The sequence below is a fragment of the Saccoglossus kowalevskii genome, chromosome 20 (assembly GCF_978046115.1).
Source record: "Saccoglossus kowalevskii chromosome 20, keSacKowa6.1, whole genome shotgun sequence".
In the NCBI taxonomy this organism is placed as follows: Eukaryota; Metazoa; Hemichordata; class Enteropneusta; family Harrimaniidae; genus Saccoglossus; species Saccoglossus kowalevskii.
In genome coordinates, this window is record NC_140660.1 from 8,982,999 (window position 1) to 9,003,933 (window position 20,935).

A 20,935-nucleotide genomic window follows, 5' to 3' on the forward strand; every position below is an offset into this window, starting at 1 on the left:
GCTGACACAATGAACTCAGACGTGCGGTTCCCGACTATTAAGGATGTAATCATAATCTCTTACTTATGTCCAGTCAATAAACAACCTTTGTATGCACAAACGATTATGTAATTTATATTTTATAACTGTACAACGCTATTTAGGCAAACGAGTCTCGTCAGTGCTTTGGAGCCTGTTTTACGTTGAATATCGACGATACACTTGATCACTTTGTAACTTGAACCACACAATCTATAAAATAGAAGTGTACTCTTCTCCCGAGTGTAAAATTTTTCTCAAACGACGTCCCAAACTGAAAATATTAGTCAGTTTGATCAGTGAAAAGGTTATTTGTCGTTTCTGCCAAATGAAAACGGACTAATTAGTGAACTACAATATCGAGTACGCTACGTTCCCTGGGTATCGCATTCGTTTGAATTGTACATGGGCTGTTCTACCGAAAGTGTCAAACAAACGTGTGAGAGCGTTTTATCATAACAATGGCCGTTGGCGAATAGTCACGTTTTAAACTCAAATAAATTAGGTGTAATTCAGTGACTATGGTCCAACACTTCAAGCTAGTGTCATGAAATTAACGCAACACGCTGGGCAAAAATCTTGTCACCCGATTGGATGGGACACCCTATGGTTAACATTACGATGTTTGTTACTCATCTAACTAGTTTCAGTTTCGCGCAGTACTCTTTTTTTCTAAATAATATACAATTGAATTAGATAAAAAAACAGAATTAGGAAGTGTGAAAGAGCTTTAATTAAATATATAGTTTACTATAGTTCAAGACAATTCTTATATGAAAATATTAAGCCTAATTATAACATCCCTGTTAAGTCTACTACATCTTCAAGTTCCGACGTGGTTGTAGACCAACCTGGGTTGTTCTACAAAAACGGTGGCCAGAGCTGCATCAAATGATGGGAGAAATGCATAACTCTGGGTGGTTTCTATGTAGAGAAAGACTAATAACTGTGCCAAGTTTCATTAATCTCCTGCTATGGGAAATGGGTCAGGGGCATTACTTATTCAACGCCCCTCGTGATAGTGTACCTTTGGCAAATTCCACGTAATATTTTGACTTGACCACGACGCTATGACCTTTGTTTGTCCTGTATTTACGTAGTGTATTTACGTATCTCGTAGTGAACGGGAAATCATCTTGTAAACATTGATTATTTAATCCTTCGCAAATGCTCTACAATCACCTAAAAACCGTTCTACAACACAAGGATTTAGTTCAATGTTGTAAAATTGGCTTATGAGAATTACGATTTGTGTTCCCATCATGTGTGCTACTTTGCATGTGTTTATCTGTTTATTGTCTAAGCGTTACGTATTTTGTCTCTCATATGAAATACGTGTAATTACGTGTTACGTTGAATTGAAATTTCAAATTGCGCAACATCTCGTGTGGAGAAAGATTTAATATTACTGACAGTTTATCTCCTTCCCCAGAAAACACTAGGACGTGTGATCTTCAGGCATACAGTCTTTTAATGAAAAACAATACTTCGGCCGTTTCTGCAGTTTTACTAGTATTTGTGATAAACCAACAATCCCTTCATTATTTTTCTTTTGGCAAAATCTAAAGCTACATCTAAAGATGTAAATTAATATGCGATTTTAATTATTTAGGTAAGTGTTTACAAACATATTGATGGCTTTTAGTTTTGAAATTATATTGATAATAGAGCACTAGTTGCTATTGAAATATAATAGCGAATGCGTGCAATAGTAGAGAACAAATTAAATATATTATGTACTGGAAATAAAACTTCGTTAATATTTCCCTCAAAACAAATTAAGATATAGACTAGTAGTGTGTTTGGTACCTTTCATTTTACCCCTCACTTGAAAAAAAGTGTACTTGGATCTTTTCAATGTATGGCCAGTTTTCACAAAACGTTATTATTAATGACGTCATTTTTCTAAAAAAAATCATTACGTTCATTTTCATTGAAATACACAGAATTTGTTCAAATAAATATATGAAGCTTAAATATTTCTTTAGATACCTTTCAGAGTTAGCTGAGATGGAAAACAAAAGTTAAATAAAAAGTGCACCCAGTCTACCTGTTTGCTAAATGTGTGTTGTTGACCTTTCCGTAGTAGTGATTTTTAATAAGCAGTTTGACAAGGACAAGTAACGTAAATGAAAAAAAAAAAAAAAAAAAAAATACCAGTTGATTTATTCGTGATGAAAAGTGGTCATGATTAAAAATAACAGTAGGCGAGTTCAGTGTGTGAAAAAACAATGTTTTATTTGAGATTTGACAGTCACCCGTGACACGACATGGCGGAGCGTACTCATGCCACCCAACGTAGCTAACTGAAAGATTGGTGTTTATAGCACCGTACCAGCAAAATGTGTGCAGAGAACAAAAAACAAACACTGTGAAAACCATCATTGCCATCTAATGTTGTGAACTAGTCACGTGACATTAGACCAGCGAAACGAGACGGCCAGCCTTAGGATATCAAAATATCTGATTATGCATTCATGTTTGTCAGACAATCTTTGCTTCATATATATTTACAGTAGTAGTGATCGGGAGACCGACCAAAACTTGAAGTGAAAATCAACGTGATATACATAAAGTATGTCACCCCACGAAGCCGACTTGAAGCCGGGTACACCAGCACCTATGGGTCTTCTCAACTGTGACGACCTTACCCGTGAAAACAATACCAATACAACAGACTGGTCCAGGAATATGAATACAAATGGGATATTAACTTGTAGCAGACTACAAACGTACTTCTAAGCAAACAGCAAGCTCGTCATTGTGCACAGTACATAACGCATCGCATACTTATTGATAAAAACCTGTAATTTATTACTTATTTTGAAAAAGTCAAATTCGGCTTTTAACCTTGAAATGAAGCGCTGCTTAAAGATTTCAAGTGGTTCGATCACTACTGATGTGGATCGAAATCCTAGCAGTACAGGCAATATAATTAAATAAGTTACGTGCTTGATGAAATACGATTAAACCACATCTACCAGGAGGCAATACAATAAACCACCACACAGGTATGTCAGCATCGGATACAACAAGATTTTTTATTATTGTTTTGATACAGTTGTACAGTGGAACAATAACAGAACAATCAAGAAATAAATGATGTAAGGAGTCGTTGTCCCCGCAAAGTGGGCACGTGTTCGATTGCGAAAAAATGGCATGAACCAGAAATCTGCCAGTAGTGTATGCTCCATGTATAATGCGCGACTGTAAGTCCCCTTCTAACTTAGTAACCGGGGAAGCATAGCAAGCTTTGAAGTTTGGTTTATCTTCGTCCGAGAGATTCAAGATTTCCCGCCACACTGTGTCACATTTATCCGGATGCCGTTTAATATGAAGCAATGTAATCATGTATTTATACACTGTTCCTTTTTCTAGTTTATATAGGGGCAAGTTTATTTCATTAGAATGATGAAGTTGGTAGTAGTCATTCCAGGGTTGGGGTGATTTAATCTCGTTATTATTCAGGTAAGTGTTGATTGTTACTTTCCATTTTTCAGGAATACTTTGATGTAATGATTTTAAATGGAGATGTAGTGTGCGTTCCGATTGGATATTAAGTTTGTTGTATATCTCCGTACTCGAAGACCATGCTTTACTCTGTTTATCGACTAGGTCGTGTATCTTGGTGATCCCGGCCGCCGGGAGAAATTTCATCAAAAAAGTCTCATTGAAGGTAGGAAGACAAAGTAAAGGATTATTAAAAAGTGGCTCATTGAGGAGACTGGCCTGATTAGTATCATTGATTTTACGCCTTTTTGCAAGCGAATTCCAGCAGGGTAACAACCCAGCGTAAACTCTAGGTAAGTTTGGAAGTGGTAATGTTATATTAGTTGCAAGCAGACGCTTGGTGAGCATCAAATTGCCTACTTTACTGAAATAGTAATCTGTGAATTTGAAACTGGGATGCTCATAATCACTATACAAATATCTTTGAATATATTGAACACGATTAGCATTAATACGTGATTGTAGGTGAATCAAATTGTGTGCTCCGTTCTCAAGTGGCAGGTAGAGCGTCGCAGCAGTTATCCAGTGACGACCTTGCCACAAGAACTCAATAAATAATGACTGGATATAACTTATCGTTTCAGAGGGAGGAGCAAGACTGATGAGCCGGTATAAAAGTTGTGATGAAACAAGTTGACTTACGACGAAAACACGCCCTCTATAGGACATTCCTGCGGCGAAATTAGACCAGAAAGCGATTTTGCCTTCAACTTTTTGTAGAAGTTCTGGCCAGTTTTTGTCCTCGTATGATTTCGTGTTACCCAGATATACGCCAAGCAATTTTAGTCCCACATTATTCCATTTAATACCTACTAGCGACTCGTTACGATTGCGCCACCCGCCAGCCCAAAGTCCGTTGGATTGTTCGTAATTTATTCTTGCATTAGATACTTGTTCATAGACATGAAGCCAATATGCAAGCTTATTGAAATCTTGATCACGTGTCATTAGGAATTCAACATCGTCAGCGTAGGCGGTTAGTTTGCATCGGTAGCCGTTACTTTCAGGTATTTGAAGGCCGAGAATACCATCGTCATTTCGAACATTGGACAGCCTTGTCTAATCCCTCTGGAAAAATTAACAGGAGACGTGAGCGCACCATTTACACGAACAATTGACTGAGCATTTCCATACATAAGTTTGATATACGCAATAAACCGTGAACCTAAGCCAAAGGCTAGCAGAGCACACGAGAGGTACGAGTGATGTACTCTATCGCACGCCTTTTCTTGGTACAGAGCTACGATGCCAAGTGGGATATTAGATGTATTAGCGTAGTCAATGGAATCCCGTAGGAGGTTTATGTTATTGTGAATACGCTGATTAGGTATACTACAACTTTGGTCGGGATGAACAATAGTGACCATAACCGGGCGGAGACGCAGTGGAAGCGTTTTAGTGAATAGTTTATAGTCGCTACCGAGCAGACTGACAGGGCGCCAATTTTTGAGCTTAGTGCTATCACCCATTTTGGGGAGGAGATTTACGACTGCACGCGAGAACGAGAGTAGTAACACGCCGTCATTAATAAATGTTATAATGACCGCATGCAGATCTCTGCCTATAACATGCCAAAACGTTTGATAGAATTCGTTTGGCAGGCCATCCAGCCCCGGCGTGCGACCCCGTGGTAGCAGCATAAGTGTTTTATTCAATTCATTGAAAGTAATTTCACTATCGAGGTCCTCGCGGTCTTCTGCAGCGACTTGGGGTAACCCTGCAAGAATAATATATTGTGCATTGGTGTCAATTGAATCCGGGCAATACAGATTTTTGTCAAAAGATCGAGTAAGCCTTTGAATTTCACTCGAGTTTTCAGTAATGGTGCCATCGTGTTGTGAAAGATGAACAATGGCTTTCTTTTTCCCATTTTGTTTTTCTAAACTTAAAAAGAAAGAATTACAAATATCAGTTTCATTAAGAAACTTATGGCGCGCGCGAGTTGCGGCACCTTTGGCTGCGTGATTTACTAAGCGCGCAAGTAATTCTTTTTTCTCAGTATACTGCCTAGGAAGTGGTGTGTTGTGTTTTATTTTTTTCTCGAGTGATCGTATTTCAGATTCCAGATCATTAGTGCATAGTTTGTAGTTGTTATGTTTATGATAACAATACTGTTGTGTCAAAAGTTTAACTTTATGTTTCCCAACATCCCACCAAATCTGGATTTTATCAAATCTATCACTTATCTTTGCCAACTCAACCAAAAATCGGAAATTAAACCAACATAATCTTCGTCTTCAAAACACTGGTATTCAGGCACCAAAGTGGATTGCGGCGATCAGAATTATTATGTGATATATTAATAAAAAACAAAGAATGGTCAGAGAGTGCAAGAGATGAATTATGAATTTCAACGGTTTTAACTTTATTGCATAGATGTTTATTGATATAAAATCTATCTAAGCGAACCAGTGTATTACCACCGCCCCAGGAATACTGTTTTGTATCACCATGGTAATGGCGCCAACCGTCGCATGATAGTGCTCAGTAAGTTTGAAGTCCGCATATCCGGTTCTGAACCTCCATTACGATCAACGTCGGGCGCAGTAGTACAAATAAAGTCACCTCCAATAACAATAGGATCATCACTTAATGTGTTTAGATGGCGTTTTAACAACTGGAACGATTCAAGCCTCTCAGGACCGTTAGTAGGCGCATACACATTAATGATATGGATAGGTTTATTATTAACCCGAGCATGAACATGTATTAGACGACCTAGTTGCACATCATGTTTAGCAATAATGTTTAGCAATAATAATAAAAGAATAGCAACTCCTGCACTGTTAGACGTGCCATGAGAAAAAACGCCATCACCTCGCCAAATGAGCCTCCAAGTATTCTCGTCTTGGGGGAGTGAATGTGTCTCTTGGAGCAGGTAAAAATCACAAGGATGATTACGTTTCAAAAATTCAAACGTTTTATATCTCTTAAACGAATCTCGACAACCATTAACATTCAATGTACTGCATGTGATTGATGACTCCATTAATGACGGCCATCTTGCCCTGCGATCGACACCACTCACCAAGGACCAGAACAACACCAAAAAACCCACAACACGCGGGCAGAATCAACTAAATTATTTACAATGGATTACACTGAATATTTACAAACCGATATATCAAATTATTTACAAAATAAAGCGCCTATAAAGGCCAGAATCAGCTCACCACTACCAAAAACCAGGAACTCCGCAAAAACACGTGTGCACACCCGCAGTAGTATTTATTTATTTATTTGTTTGTTTGTTTGTTTTTGTTTTTTTTATTTACTGTTATTATGACCGAGTTTCATTAAATAGTCTCAGTAGCTTTTAAATGTGAATGAATGGCTTTGAAATTTCTACAGTAAATTTTGAAACTTTCACGCAAGTTGTGGCGATCTTAAACAATTTCAATCCCTATAATGTTTTTTTTTACCTGCTTTGTATATTACGGAAAAAATACAAATGTCAATCGCATCATTCGGTTAGCCCTCACGTGCTGCACTATGTCTTGCAGAACAGTCATCATCGCCGTAGGTGAATAACTTGTAATGGTGTCGCATTACACGTTCAACAAGGTGTCTCATTGTATATAGCTACTCAACTATGTATTTGGCACACCAAACAGGAACTATTCACCCACCGACTTGCTTGGACTGTTGGCAACAATTACATCACTCAAACTGGACATTTCTATGTTTGAATATAAATAGAGGAAACACACTCGTGTTGTTTTAGGAAATCTAAAAGAATCTTTAATTGAGCCGATTGTGTATGTGATCACAATAAAGGTACATATCTGATTGGTTAATTGACTATACTTGACTATTCTGTCAATGCGTTGTTATTCACCTACTTTGCATATGCCCGTGGTGATCCCATACAGTACACTCATTATTATATTTGAATAATTGATTAATTCGTTTCATTTGATATAAATTTAATAATGTGATACTAGATAGACAATTATGCCAATCATATCTACAAAAATACGATACAATTTCTATTTATTCAAAAGTAAAATACAGTTTATATTATTAATATTAATAATATAAGATTTTTCCATTTTTATGAAACCATATATTTTTATGAATTACGTTCGTAATGAAATATTGTTTATTTCTGCATACAATTTTTTTACAGGTACAGGTAATAACATTACACAAAAATTATTGAAAAAATCAAAACTGTATTAAAAATGAAGTTAAAAATAACGTTAACTTCATCTATATCAATAATGATATAAGCCTCAGATTATATAAACAAACCATAATCCATTGCAATTAAAATATATATTTACATATAAAGTATTTTTTTTTCAATAAAACAACGTCAGAATATGAGGTCAGCATTATTAATGACAATGACTGATGAATCAATCTGATAATCTGAAAAATCACGCATTTCTTTAAAATAAATTATCAAAATTTTATTAAATTGCTGAGACTTCTTATAGTTTCATGGTTAACTTATTGTTAAATATTTCAATTCACTCACCCACAACCAACCAATTCAATACTAGGTTTACATCATTGAGGTATAATTATTTTTTTACTTCCGCATACATTGTTTCTTCACTCTGTCTATTCAATGTCCCTTTCACCTCCATTGTGTCATTGAAGTCTAGGTCAGCGTAGGTCAGACCTTCCACGTTACTAAGCTTAGGGGCTGAGTTGTTGAATGCATATTCTAAATTCCTTGGCGATGGGTTAACAACTGCATATAAAAGCATGTCGTCTGCTGTCCCATTGGTATTTGTCATCTGTTGCTCGTCCGGTGGTACTTCTGTCACGGGTATATTCACGCTATTAGAATTATCAGCGACTTTTACTGTGTTCAAGTGTGTGACGTCACATTCCTTTGTTTTAATGTCACTTAATGTATCTTGCAATACGTCAGGACGTCGTGTGGTAGGTCTGTGTGGCTTAGGATTAACTTTTGGCTTGGCTTTCTGTTTCTTCTGATTCTTTTCTTTTTCATATGGTACATTTTCGTCATCGAAACAGTCAGTGCTTGTCAGAGTAGGTGAGATCTTTTTTTTCTTATTTACCTGCGCATATATGTGTTCTTGTCCGGCTTCCTGGATGTCATCGTACTCTGTATCCATGACAACAGTGTTCTGATGTAGACGGACATTCTCATTTGATGGAATGGATGGTCGCTTCTTAACCTGTTCGTGTGACACGGACGTGGTGTTATCTTCATTTTCGGCTCCTTTATTGTAACTCTCGACTCCTGAACCACGATAAGTATATTTTGGAGTTGTATCAGCACGTTTTAGATTGATTGCCAACTGAACATTTCCATTAATTTTATCTCTTACGTCATCATATTCATGTTCCATGACATTCTCTCTGTTAACCAGTCCATTGTCTGTGTTTAGTTCATCACGTCTACACATCTCTCCATAGTCATTTTCTAAACGTTGTTGTGCTTCGTGTATGCCTGAATCTTTTTGACGAGATTTCATTACACACACGATGACAAATACTACGAAAAGTATCAGTAATATAATTCCAACTGTCCCGCAGACAGAATAGACTATTATGTCATCTCCTAGTACAGACTGTGATGTGACACTAAATAAAACTGTGCTTTTTGTTGTTGATTGATATTCAAACGACTTTGTGTGAGTCGTGTTAGTGACGGGAATAAATAACAACAGTCCGAGAAACATTTTCAAGTTTCCGAAAAATGCGCATTTTGCTTTATTTTTAATAGAAAAAAACAACATTTTGAGAACTTTCACATATTTGCAACATTTTAGCAATAATAAACAGTTTTCATAAAATGTGCCCCAACTTGTATACATTTACGATAATTTTGTGTCTTTTTCACAATATTGTAATCATACCTTATAATTTTTGATTATTTGCCAAGATAAAATTCAAAATTAAACTATGTGAAATGACAGCTCACCAAAAGCCGAACTCCTGACAAATTTTGTAAGACCACTTATCATGCTACTGCAGTCTTTGTGTGAGGGAGTTTGCAAGAAATTTTTGACATCTTTGTTCTGGCCAAAGGTTGTCAAAAAAATTTCTGACATCTGTACTCTGGCCGAAGGTTGTCAAAAATTTCCCGACACCTGTGCTCTGGCCGAAGGCTGTCAACAATTTCTGACATCTGCGCTCTGGCCGAAAGTTGTCAACAATTTCTGACATCTGTGATCTAGGCCAAGGTTGCCAGAAATTTCTGACATTCATATTCAGAAAGTAAAAAAGACCACACCACCTAGTTCTCGTTAGGAAGTATTTCAATTTATTAAATATTAGTACTAAATTGAAAAAAGCAATTGTAATCAAATACAGGTCTATGTAAGTGAACATTCTGTGTAAAATATATCACCATAACACAGGGAATAGAAAATACAATTACAAGCAGCCTGTAGGCTGAGATAGTTCAGCTGTTATCAATGTACATAATTTTCAATTAAAGAACTGAAGATATCATTAGAAAATGAACAATATGTATAGTATCAAGCAATGGGACTTGCTGTTTTCAACAAAAATATAACTTAATCAAAAATAAACCAAAAATTACAAAAATATTCACTAAAATAAGAGAATTAAAGATATCATCACAAAATAAACAATGAGAAAAATCCACAAGTAGTACCTATATATGTATTAAATATCAAAGCAATCAGACTTGCGATTTGCAACAAGAAGTTGAAAATGTTACTTTTTACTAAAACTTACAAAAATATTCATCAAAATTAATATCAAAGCAATCAAACTTGCGTTTTTTACAAGAAGTTGGAAATGACGAAAATATTCACAAAGAATTGAGAATTTAAAATCTTGACATGAAATGACACATGCATTGTCTATAACAATACGCAAGTTAATGACACTAATTATGTGGGTCCTGTTCTGTGTCATCTTCAAGGAAGTCTGCAACTCCATCACATCTTACTTTACAGTAGTTTACACATTTTTCGTTGATATCGACTCCAACAACATTTCTACTGTGCAGAAGCCCCACCATTATACCAGTTCCTGTTACATAATAGAATGAGACAAATTTTAAACTTTTAAAATTTTCACTGCACACACTTTTTGAAATGCACATCTAAAATCCAATATTTAAAAGAATACCATAACAGTGTTACCACAGGCACTGAGAACACCCAATCACATGCAATCACACGAATAAGAACAAGTCTGATGACATTGGTCATGCAACTTTAGAACATTCTCCGCTAAAGCTTCATCTTTTAAGCCACCAAAAAGGTCACCAGGAATGCCTCCTAAAACAGTCTATAAGGATAATTTGAGCTTCTCTTTGGAAAACATGCTCAATGGTAAGTTATTTTGGCTATTCACAACAGAAACACCTAATCATTTCAGTAAAGTGGAAGACGTTTTGTTGTATTGAAAGGTGGTTTATAATTTATAATACTGTGAAATACTTCATTTTCGCTGGAATTAATTTTTGCTGAAAAGGCTTTTTGGGCGTTCTTTATGGAATTTATTTTCATTGATTTTTTGATGAGTTGAATGTGAAATACAGGAAATTATAATATATTCGCTGGATTTTATTTTCACGGAATCATCTCTTCAGCGAAAATAAATTTCAAGTGAAAATAAAGTATTCTACAGTAATTTCTTATTTCTAATCACCTGCTCCACATGTCCCATCTAAAATCCATGCTGATTTGCTACTGCAAAGTTTGATGACTTTTTCGTACAGCTGCTGCGGCTTTTGCTTCTTCGAAACAACATCCCCCTCGCCATCTTTTATGACTGACTCTGCTTTTACAATCCAAAAATTGTGTTGTGGCTCATCCACATGGACCTGGTCAAGTGTGATGACTCCATTTTCTGCATAGTACGCAATCACCACCCCATGGACAGACTCTGTTAATATTGATGTTGGTTCTGCAGAGAAAATGTAACAACTATAAGTAACAACTATATTTATTTGCCCCAGCCCCAAGGTGACAATCTAAGTAGTCCATTAATACTATATTATTTAATACGACCTGAGAATAGACAGAAGGATTCATTTACAAATTAGGTAAAACATATATGGCTCACCTTTCCTTGTATTTTCTACATAATAAAATATTTCCTCCACTTTAGTAAAAGTATTTGTTTTTATAAGTTCTCCTTTTATTCTAGTCATCAGACTGGTGTCACATAACAGGACAAGTCTATAATTGTCAATGCTGGTGTTGATTGTTTTTACAGTTATTACCAACTCTTTTATTTCCTCGGTTAGCCATTCCTGGAAAAAAATGAAGTGTAATAACTGACAATGGCTGAATAAGAAACAACAAGACAGATTTTACTAACTGCTTTGAAACACGTTTAAATACAAATGTAGCTACATGCATTTTAGCGAATTTGACTCCATGCATGAATTAACTGAATCTAAACTGCCAACAATCTTATTGTTAGGATATATATTGTACTTTATTCTAAATTAGCAACATCTTGAATTACCTGAATTATAAATTAGCTAAAATAACATGTTAGCTAAAAAGACATGTTTTACAGTATTTTAATCTCCCCCCGCACATGCATTTACTTATTTTTTTCACAGCTCTGCGAAGAGCAACTGCCTGGGCACAGAGCTCTGTCTCAACGCCTGGGCTTTCCAGATGCTAACAAAAACAAAAACTGGTACATGTTGGACAGCTCATCTTTTATGTTTTGTTTTTTTTCGGTAATAGCAATAAATTATGACCAGCATTGTTTGATGTGGCGCACATTGACTTGTAAACACAACCCCTCTCAGACAATACATTACTGGAAAAATTAGTGTACTAAAATGCCCTTTCAGCTGAGTTTGGGGTAATAGCGCAAGGTTGCAGCCTCGGTACAACACTCTTTGAGGCACCCGAACTTCTGATAATTTTAAATTATTTTTATGAGTGACAGTGCATGTAGTATAAAATTTTGGAAAAGTGGAAGTGATCGGTTTTTAACAAAAATAAAAAGCAATACAACTTCAATGAATCTAAACTATCATTGTATTATTTTTAAACAACTTATGATAACTATTAATACTTACATCAGGTACATCCACTATTACACAGTCAAAACCATTTGATTTAACACCATTCTCTTTTAAAGTCTTAGGTGACAGCTTCAGTACATCATGGTGCAAAACAATACCTTTTGAACCATCTATACCATATAGGCACTCTTGAACTGTATTCGAGTCCTTATCATTTCTTTTTCTAATACTTTGACAGTATCTGACAAAGGTATCAGGAATATTTGGTCTGAAAGGTAACTTTGTGAACCTGCTCAAGTTCTCTCTTTGTGTCTCTTTTGGAAACAACTCCATGGCTTCCTTCCACGTTTCTACTCCCATCATTTGTATGAATGCTCTTTGTATTAATGAGAGCTTAGTCAGAATTTGGCTCTCTTTTTCAAATGCTGTCAATGACAGGTTTTTGTCTACAACATCTGACACCAATGCCAGCACTGTGTCTGCATCTAAACTCTTTAAGTATTTAAACTTGTATGGCTTTATATCTGGCTTGTGTCCTTGGTCTTTCTTTTTAATTCTTTGTTCTTTGAGATCTCCATCTTCATATTTTTCAAACAGTTCCATAATTTTGTTATAGAGTAAACCATCATAAGATGCCAAAGCACATGCAACGTCTAAAGTTTGGCTGTTCTTATCCTGAAACAAATGAATAGTTAATATATCAAAGTGAACACTTAACTGAAAAAAAACAGCTCAACTTACAATGCACAGTTGGTTATTTGGTAAAATAAAGCAAATTATTCTGTCGGGTGGGAGCACCTGAAACCCATGTCTGTGAACGAGGTTTCATAAATGACCCTAAATAAGTAAAAAATTCCATACCATTTTCCTTGTTACAATGGGTAAAATACATACCCTAAATGCATTGAGTGGTAATTGTTTTGTCCAGGTTTGTGGTATCACATGCCTTTTTAACGCCCTTTTCAACAGACATGCATACCAGACCAGTTTTTTGAGTTAGACCCCTGGGCAAATTATGGCACCTTTATTTCAAAGTTGTGACATAGGCTTCAAGGAGACCTATGAATTCTAACTCAGTTTAGAAAATGGGATAAATTAAGTGAACAGATGCAACATTTTCATATTTTAGCTTTTTTCATACTGAACTCAGTAGTCAGAATTGCTCTGTACAAATATGCCACCCCACAGAACATTGAATGCACCGCAAATCGGCAAAAGACAAACAATTACTTTGTGTCAGTAAGTGAAAACACAAGATACATATACATAAGAGCAACAATACCTCATTCAGTATAACTTTGCACGACTCTTTCCACAATGTTGTTTTTGTATCTTTGGGCATTTCTTTTCTTCTTCCATAACATATCATAACCTATAGGAAGGTGGAAATCATGAAGTGTTAAAATAGTTTACTACAAAAATCTATAAAAATGACAGATGTTGAGCATTCTACCATTGGATCCTTTTGCATGGCGACATGGGGTGAAAAATTCATATCTAAAATCTGACATAAATTTTTTTTTTATTATAAATAGAGCTTCACCCCTGTTTTCTATGGAGATATTTGTAAAATATACCATTTTTGCATATTACAAGACAGTTTTTCTTTGAACAAAAAAAGTAATTTATTGATCACTTTTGCTCTAATGAGTAATTATATATAAATAAAATATTGTGATGGAATTCTGAACCTTAGTGGTGGTAGCAAACTACCGTAACATAATTTTTTTAGGTTATCTTCATATTATACATAAAAGGAGCCCGAATGAAGATTTGAGAGAAAATGTCAAAAGTAATGATTTCCACAAAAGTTGAAAAAATTATAATAAATAATAATAATTATCTACTATAAAGTGGGGATGTAGGTTGGCGCAGTGACACACTTACTCGCTTTGCATCTCTGCGACCTGGGTTCAATACCAGGCCGTGAAGCGGCTAGGCTTATTTGTTACCTGCATACATGGGTTCCACCTCAAAATCAGAATGTTGTGTTATTGTAACATCTGTTTTATTTTTTGGATCTGTAAGTGGGCCCACCGATCTATAAAAATCCTCAGGTTGGTGGCACAACATTTTTTAGACCCCCCCCCATTTTAATTCTCTTTTATCTCTGGTTTCATGATCCATTAACAAAATTTCAAAGCTATCATATTCATCTCAACTGTGCTACCATTAAACCAAATTCTGTCATAGTTATTTTTAGGTATAAACTGTAATTATATTGTGGTAGTAATGTGGGCACAACAAAATATCACACATTTGTTCATGACCTGCTTTTTTGTAACCCTCCTCTAAGTGTTTTAGTTTTTGTGTGTGAATTTGATGAGATGAGAAGACAGTCATCTATTAGAAATGGAGAACCAATTTAAGTCAATTTGATTACTTAATGTGGAATAGTTGTCAATTTACCTTTTCTTTCAGAGAAAGTGCATGACGAAATTCTCCTGTCTTGTTGTGTCTCACCCCCAACCACTTTCTTTCCTCATTATTGAGGCCAGCATAAACAACACAGTTTACAGTTTTGAGCTTTTCATCCTGTGGGAATTTTCTGGCTAACTCCTGAATTGCCAATAATGTGTGTTGTCCACCTATGACATCATATTGGTAACCATTTCTCTAATTGGTAGGGAAACAAAAAAAATAAGATTATGAAGGCAGAGCAGAGCATTGTATTAAAATCAATCTGCTAAGATATAAGTAAACATGCAGGTCACTAATGATTTCCCCACTTAGCCAACCTAGATTTCCAAATACTGCACTCATACCAGTTATAAAAATATGATAGTCCAAAAACTAGATCATAAGATATGCCCTGCCAGAGAGGATAACAGAAATTAGGATCTTATATCTTATTTTATATCTCTAATTTTTTATTTTTAAAACAACTGAAAAAAGAAATTTCAACCAATAGAAGATCTGTCCTAATGGTATTGCTAGCTTCACACATGCATTTCACTTAGGCCTACCTAAATGTTTTGTTTACTGAGTAAACAGAATTAAAAACTTTGGCACATTCACAAAGCAAAATGTGTGTCCGCTTATAGCATACCTAAATGTGGGCTAGTATAGGCAACCTAACCAGGAAGCTGTCTTTTTACAGCTCCATGCCTAAACCCACACAATTCGATCAGCTAGGCCGTATGTTCATCTTCATTCTATGAATTGGTAAGACCCGTACATTAACGAGTACATTAACTAGTGTTTGAGGGGATCATGATCTGGGAATGGTGAAAAACAAATTTGATGACATAGCAACTAAGTTTTATCTATTTACAAAAAGTATATCGATAAATTGGGCTACTACTAAGTGAAAAGTAACTTTTGTAATCAAAACAAAGCCATTTCTAACAAACGCTTGTGGTTCATTCCTTCGTCTTTTTGTTTCCTGTTGCAGTGAATGAGGTTGGATGACTAATTTGCATACATTTAGTTGGGGTTTAAACCCGTCTGTCTTAATGTGTATTTTTCGGATATAGGCTTGACTATCTAAAGAAACAATATTATCAGTATTTCCACACACTCAAAAAAACAACAACAATAAATATAATACCTTAGCTCCATCAAACTGTTCAGCAGAGGAAACATCTTTTACCAATAAACACAGCGGCTGATAGGACTCATCTTTGTATTTTTCCATGGATTTCACTAATTTGTCTAAAAATACTTTATCTGGTACTCTGATTTGTTGGCCACCTTGTAGTGCTCTGACAGATATAAGGAAATGACCTACAAAACATAATGGCAAAAAAGGTAGAAATAAGGTTATTATTCTAAATCAATATCACCAGACAGTTACTTATGCCATTCTAAGACAATCACTAGAAAGATGAAACAGGTAGCATGTTATTTGTAAGTTGTAACTGCAGTGATGATCACCAGAGAGTATAAAGATCTTTCACTGAAATAACACTCTCTGTGAAAATTGGACATGTCATCGTGTTGGAGGCATTTATTTATTTATGTTGATATTATGTAAGCACAGAGTTGATCTTTTATGTGAAAAGATATCTTAAAATATGCTGTTTTTGAGTGTGTAATTAAATCAAAAAAGATCATGAATTTTTTAAGATTTGATTTAGAACCAGGCACCTCTACCTGGAAAAAGATATGTAGTTAAAGTGCAATGGTCTACAATGATAAAAATATATGCACATACCACAAAAAGCATGTTGAACAGTTGATTGTGTATCTTGTTTGCATTCTTCTATATCTGTGTTATATTTTTGACGTTTGAGTGACACCACACTAACATCTTTTGTACTGTCACTGATACGACGTTTGGCCTTTCTGACCCTAAAAATGAGAAATTTATAAAAATGAAATGTCTGTTAGCATATTATTCACAGATTTGGGTGAAAATTTAGTATGTTATAAACACACAAATTTAGTATGTTATATCATGGAGGTCTTTTTTTACCACCATGGTTATATACACACATAAAAAAAAAATCACCATAACATGGAAAATTTGTTTTAAATGAAAAAATTGGTGAGACCATTGATATTCTGACAAAATCCTTGATACAGATAGACACCAGAAATATAATTGCTTAAATTAAAAGTAGAAATAAATATTTTAATGTATTGTTAATGGAGAAGCTTTATACTGTATTTTATTAATTATGCCTGCATAGTCAAGTAAATTTTTAAAGACATCAGATAAAAATCACTGAAGTTATGGCACCTGGAAGAAAAACCAATCAGCAACCATATCTCATTAATTATGCATTGCAGTACTCCAATATCAAATTTGGTTATCCTTGCATGTTTGTTTGTAACATATATAAATTATAAAATGATTAGGAAAATGACAAAATCTTTCCACTACCATACCTTACCTTCTATATATACTACAGGCAAGGTAAAAAGCACATCAGAAACATTTCATTGAACTATCATGAACAAGAACATTTACAAGAAATACTCTCTGTGATTGGGTCCCTTCATTTAGAAGGGGACTTTTTGATTGGTTGTTTGCAGGATTTTGTACATATGGGAAAACTGCATGATATTCACCATGGTTTTTGTAGGAAGGCCGAGTAGCCGTCACAAAAGGGCGTGGTAAACGATAATGGGACTGATAACAGAATAAATATGGTGGTATGAAAATAATTCAATACTCACGCTTTCTCAAATGACTTATCACTGCTCTCACTACATGAAGCACTGTCACTCGATAAAGACATATCTTCAACATCACTACAAGAGTCACTGGAATTTCCTGGAGCAGTATTTCGTTCAGTATTTGTAGAAAGCATTTCACTGAACAAAGAAACAAACTCTCTTACATTACTTGTTTCTTTAAACTTTTTGCTATACTGTGACTTATTCCATTCAAAGTATGTACGTTCCAATACATATGGGCAAGTAATGGAAGATCCAGAATCTGAATGAAAAAAAAACTGCAAAAAAAAAGAACATATTGACACTATTATAGCCGTACTCTAGGTGAAATTAAACAACTCTCTACATTTAATTTCAATTTGTTACATGTTAAGAGGCATTTTTTTCATTGTTTATAAACTTTTTTATATGTAATTAAGACACAATTAAGTTACACAACACTACATACAATGTAAATGCAACATTACTTCCACAGGTTTTATTAAAATGTTTGTTTTTTTATTTATAATAATAAAAATTATGTGTTTGCATGCTGATATATTAGCTACTGGTAATACTAACTTTTATAATATTATTCTGGTACTGTAGAATACTTTATTTTCGCTTGGAATTTATTTTCGCTATTTTCGCTGAAGGGATGATTCCGTGAAAATAAAATCCAGCGAATATAGAATATCATCAAAAATCAGTGAAAATAAATTCCATAAAAAACGCCCAAAAAGCCTTTTCAGCGAAAATTAATTCCAGTGAAAATAAAGTATTCCACAGTATATTACATAAAATCCATGACAACATCTGATCCACCGACTATATGCATCATTCCAGCTCAGCCAATGTGAACTTTCAACTGGAACACTTTAAAGTTATATTGCCTGTTATATTTTCTTAAAAGCTCTTGACAAAAGTGGTTAATTTGATCCATTAACTAAACCCAACTGCACTATTCACGAGATGTGTAGAAGAGATTATCATAAAGAGGATGTTCTAAATATTTAATCGAAAGCCATGCTGGATCATTCTAGTTCACACGAGACAGGCATCGGGTACTGTCATAAATAAAACTTGTACGCAGCAAATGTAAAAAAAACAATGACCGACATTTCGGCAGATGCAAACGTTATAGTGCGATGCAATGCATTGGACAAAGTACAAAAACCATGAATTCAAAGCAAAATGGTTATTTTCGTCTGTTACCAGGAATTCCCCAAGTCAAGCCTACATCACAGCAACCAATCACAGACTAGCTTAAACAATAGCTTTCCCTGACGATAATACTTAGCAACAATATTTCCCCCATGCTAACTTGAAAAATCTTTTGTTTTTGTCTTGTTTCCATTTCCGGTCTGTCTTATAGAAAAAATTCTCTTTTATCTGAACCATCTATGATATACAACAACAGCAACACAAAATCTGATATTTCAGTTATAATTTTGACTAAGCAATACAGAGAATAAAGAAAGTTTGCATAGGTTTTGAGGGGTATACTTTTGGGTCTTTGCCACAGTTTCATGGCTGAAATGTATTTGTTTGGATTTGGATTAAACTATGCCTCAAGGACGGGGAAAACATAGTGATCCAACTACTAGTATTTTTTTTTTTTTTTACATACGTGTAGTTTAGTTTCCCATTCTCTTTTGAGGGGACCAGTATAATATTTTCAGTAATGAATCCTACACTCATGCATACAAAATGGGTACTACTAGTAACTGTAATTTCTGGGTTATTCACAGTTTTAAGTTCGACGCAGTCATAAAGCACGATACAGTTAACACAGCTCCTACGCCGATATTTATTGATGCTGACATTACGAGGCATAATGCAATGCCAGCATCGATAAATTTCGGTACAGGAATTGGGTAAACTGCATCATGATCGTGAAAGTAAAACAGACAAATAAATTAATGAAACAAATACCTTCACAGCGTCGGTTTTCTTTGGATAAACTTCAACATTTTCAACATGAGGATAAGGGACGCCAGTCTTTCTATCGGTGAGCCTGTCTTTCTTCTTTCCTTCATTCACATAAACGTATATTTTAGGTCCGTCCTCTTCTAACCACCAACTCCTTCTTCCCATTTTGAAAATAAACACGTTTGTTGACTGCGTAATTTGGTAACGTTCCGTATGTACGAGCGCTTGAGCGTAAACACCAAGAAGCACGATAAGCAACTGACTGACTCCAACACTGAGAGCTGGTTGGTATTAATCATTTTAAAACAAAAGAGGTAATCACCCAAGCTGTGAGTTCCGCTGTGTAGAATTACAGTTCAAAAGTGAAGGTGTGATTACAGGATCTTGATCTCGGGAATTAAACCAGCTGTATTGCTCATCTTCATAGAGGATTCTGGGAGCCAACATTTCAAGACAGTTTCACTTACTGGTGTGGGGGATGTTTTGTTAAAAGTTGTATCATATTATGTGATTTGTGGTCATTCAGTTGTGATCGGTATGTTTGTATTAATAAATATATAATGAAACACTGAAAATATTTATCCATGACCCATTGCATGTCAGAATTACCTGACCTATTTTTATACATTCTACATAAAAACCCCTCGTGAAAATCTTTTCGCCCAGTTAGGCGCTTGACATGACACGCGCAATCGGTAGACCGGAAAATTGGTGTGTAGGTGTTTTTCTCCCAATATACCGATTATAAAGTTACAACGATTTTATAGTTGATGTGTGTCCCGTGTCATTGTTAATTTACACCACCAATAATACTATGAATGGTCGAATCATGGAGAGTGTCCACGAGTGTTCGTTTACAACATTATTCGACGAATCTGTTAACAGTGTGGTTACTTTGTTCGACGATTCACTTGAAGGTGAGAATACTCGCTCATCCATACACACTGTATTTGATAGTTCTATTTCTGATACAAGTATAAGAACACAGTTCGATGAAAGCACCAGTAGCAGGAGCATTGACTCTTTCAGCGAACGCGGTGTTGCTGTCAACTCCCCGCAGACCGAACCAGCAGCAAGTTCTACGCCAAACAAAACTTATAGCACGAAGCGCCGTCGACTAAGTCAGCCAATACGTAACCCAGTTGATGTGTTATGTGAGACATGTTGCAATGACTATTGTATTCGAGATCTAACCGTGAACGACGTGCTTCAGTGCGAGCGGGAAATGAAAAATTTAAACGAGTCTAAGCAAAAACAATTCATTTTGAAGGTCATTCGAGATTCGTCATTCAAAAGATACATCAAAGGCAAAGTTTATGCAGAAACTAATTTGCGAATTTATGGAAAGGATGTATGTATTTTTTGTTGGTGCATGGTGTTCAATGTCTCACGCTACAGATTCAGAGAGTGCCAAAAGCT

At 35.3% G+C, this 20,935-nt stretch overlaps 1 protein-coding gene across 1 annotated transcript; it reads right to left on the minus strand.

Annotated features, from left to right (window-relative positions):
* Positions 1-9,752: 9,752 nt before the first annotated feature.
* Positions 9,753-20,076, minus strand: LOC102805610 (uncharacterized). Its single transcript, XM_006815758.3, has 10 exons — positions 19,520-20,076; positions 17,606-17,883; positions 16,638-16,774; positions 16,032-16,207; positions 14,891-15,097; positions 13,764-13,853; positions 12,536-13,156; positions 11,557-11,746; positions 11,140-11,397; positions 9,753-10,515 (listed from the first exon to the last, which is right to left on the minus strand). Exons 1-10 carry the CDS (start codon positions 19,679-19,681, stop codon positions 10,370-10,372), a joined length of 2,265 nt encoding a protein of 754 aa, XP_006815821.3. The 5' UTR covers positions 19,682-20,076; the 3' UTR covers positions 9,753-10,369.
* Positions 20,077-20,935: the final 859 nt, after the last annotated feature.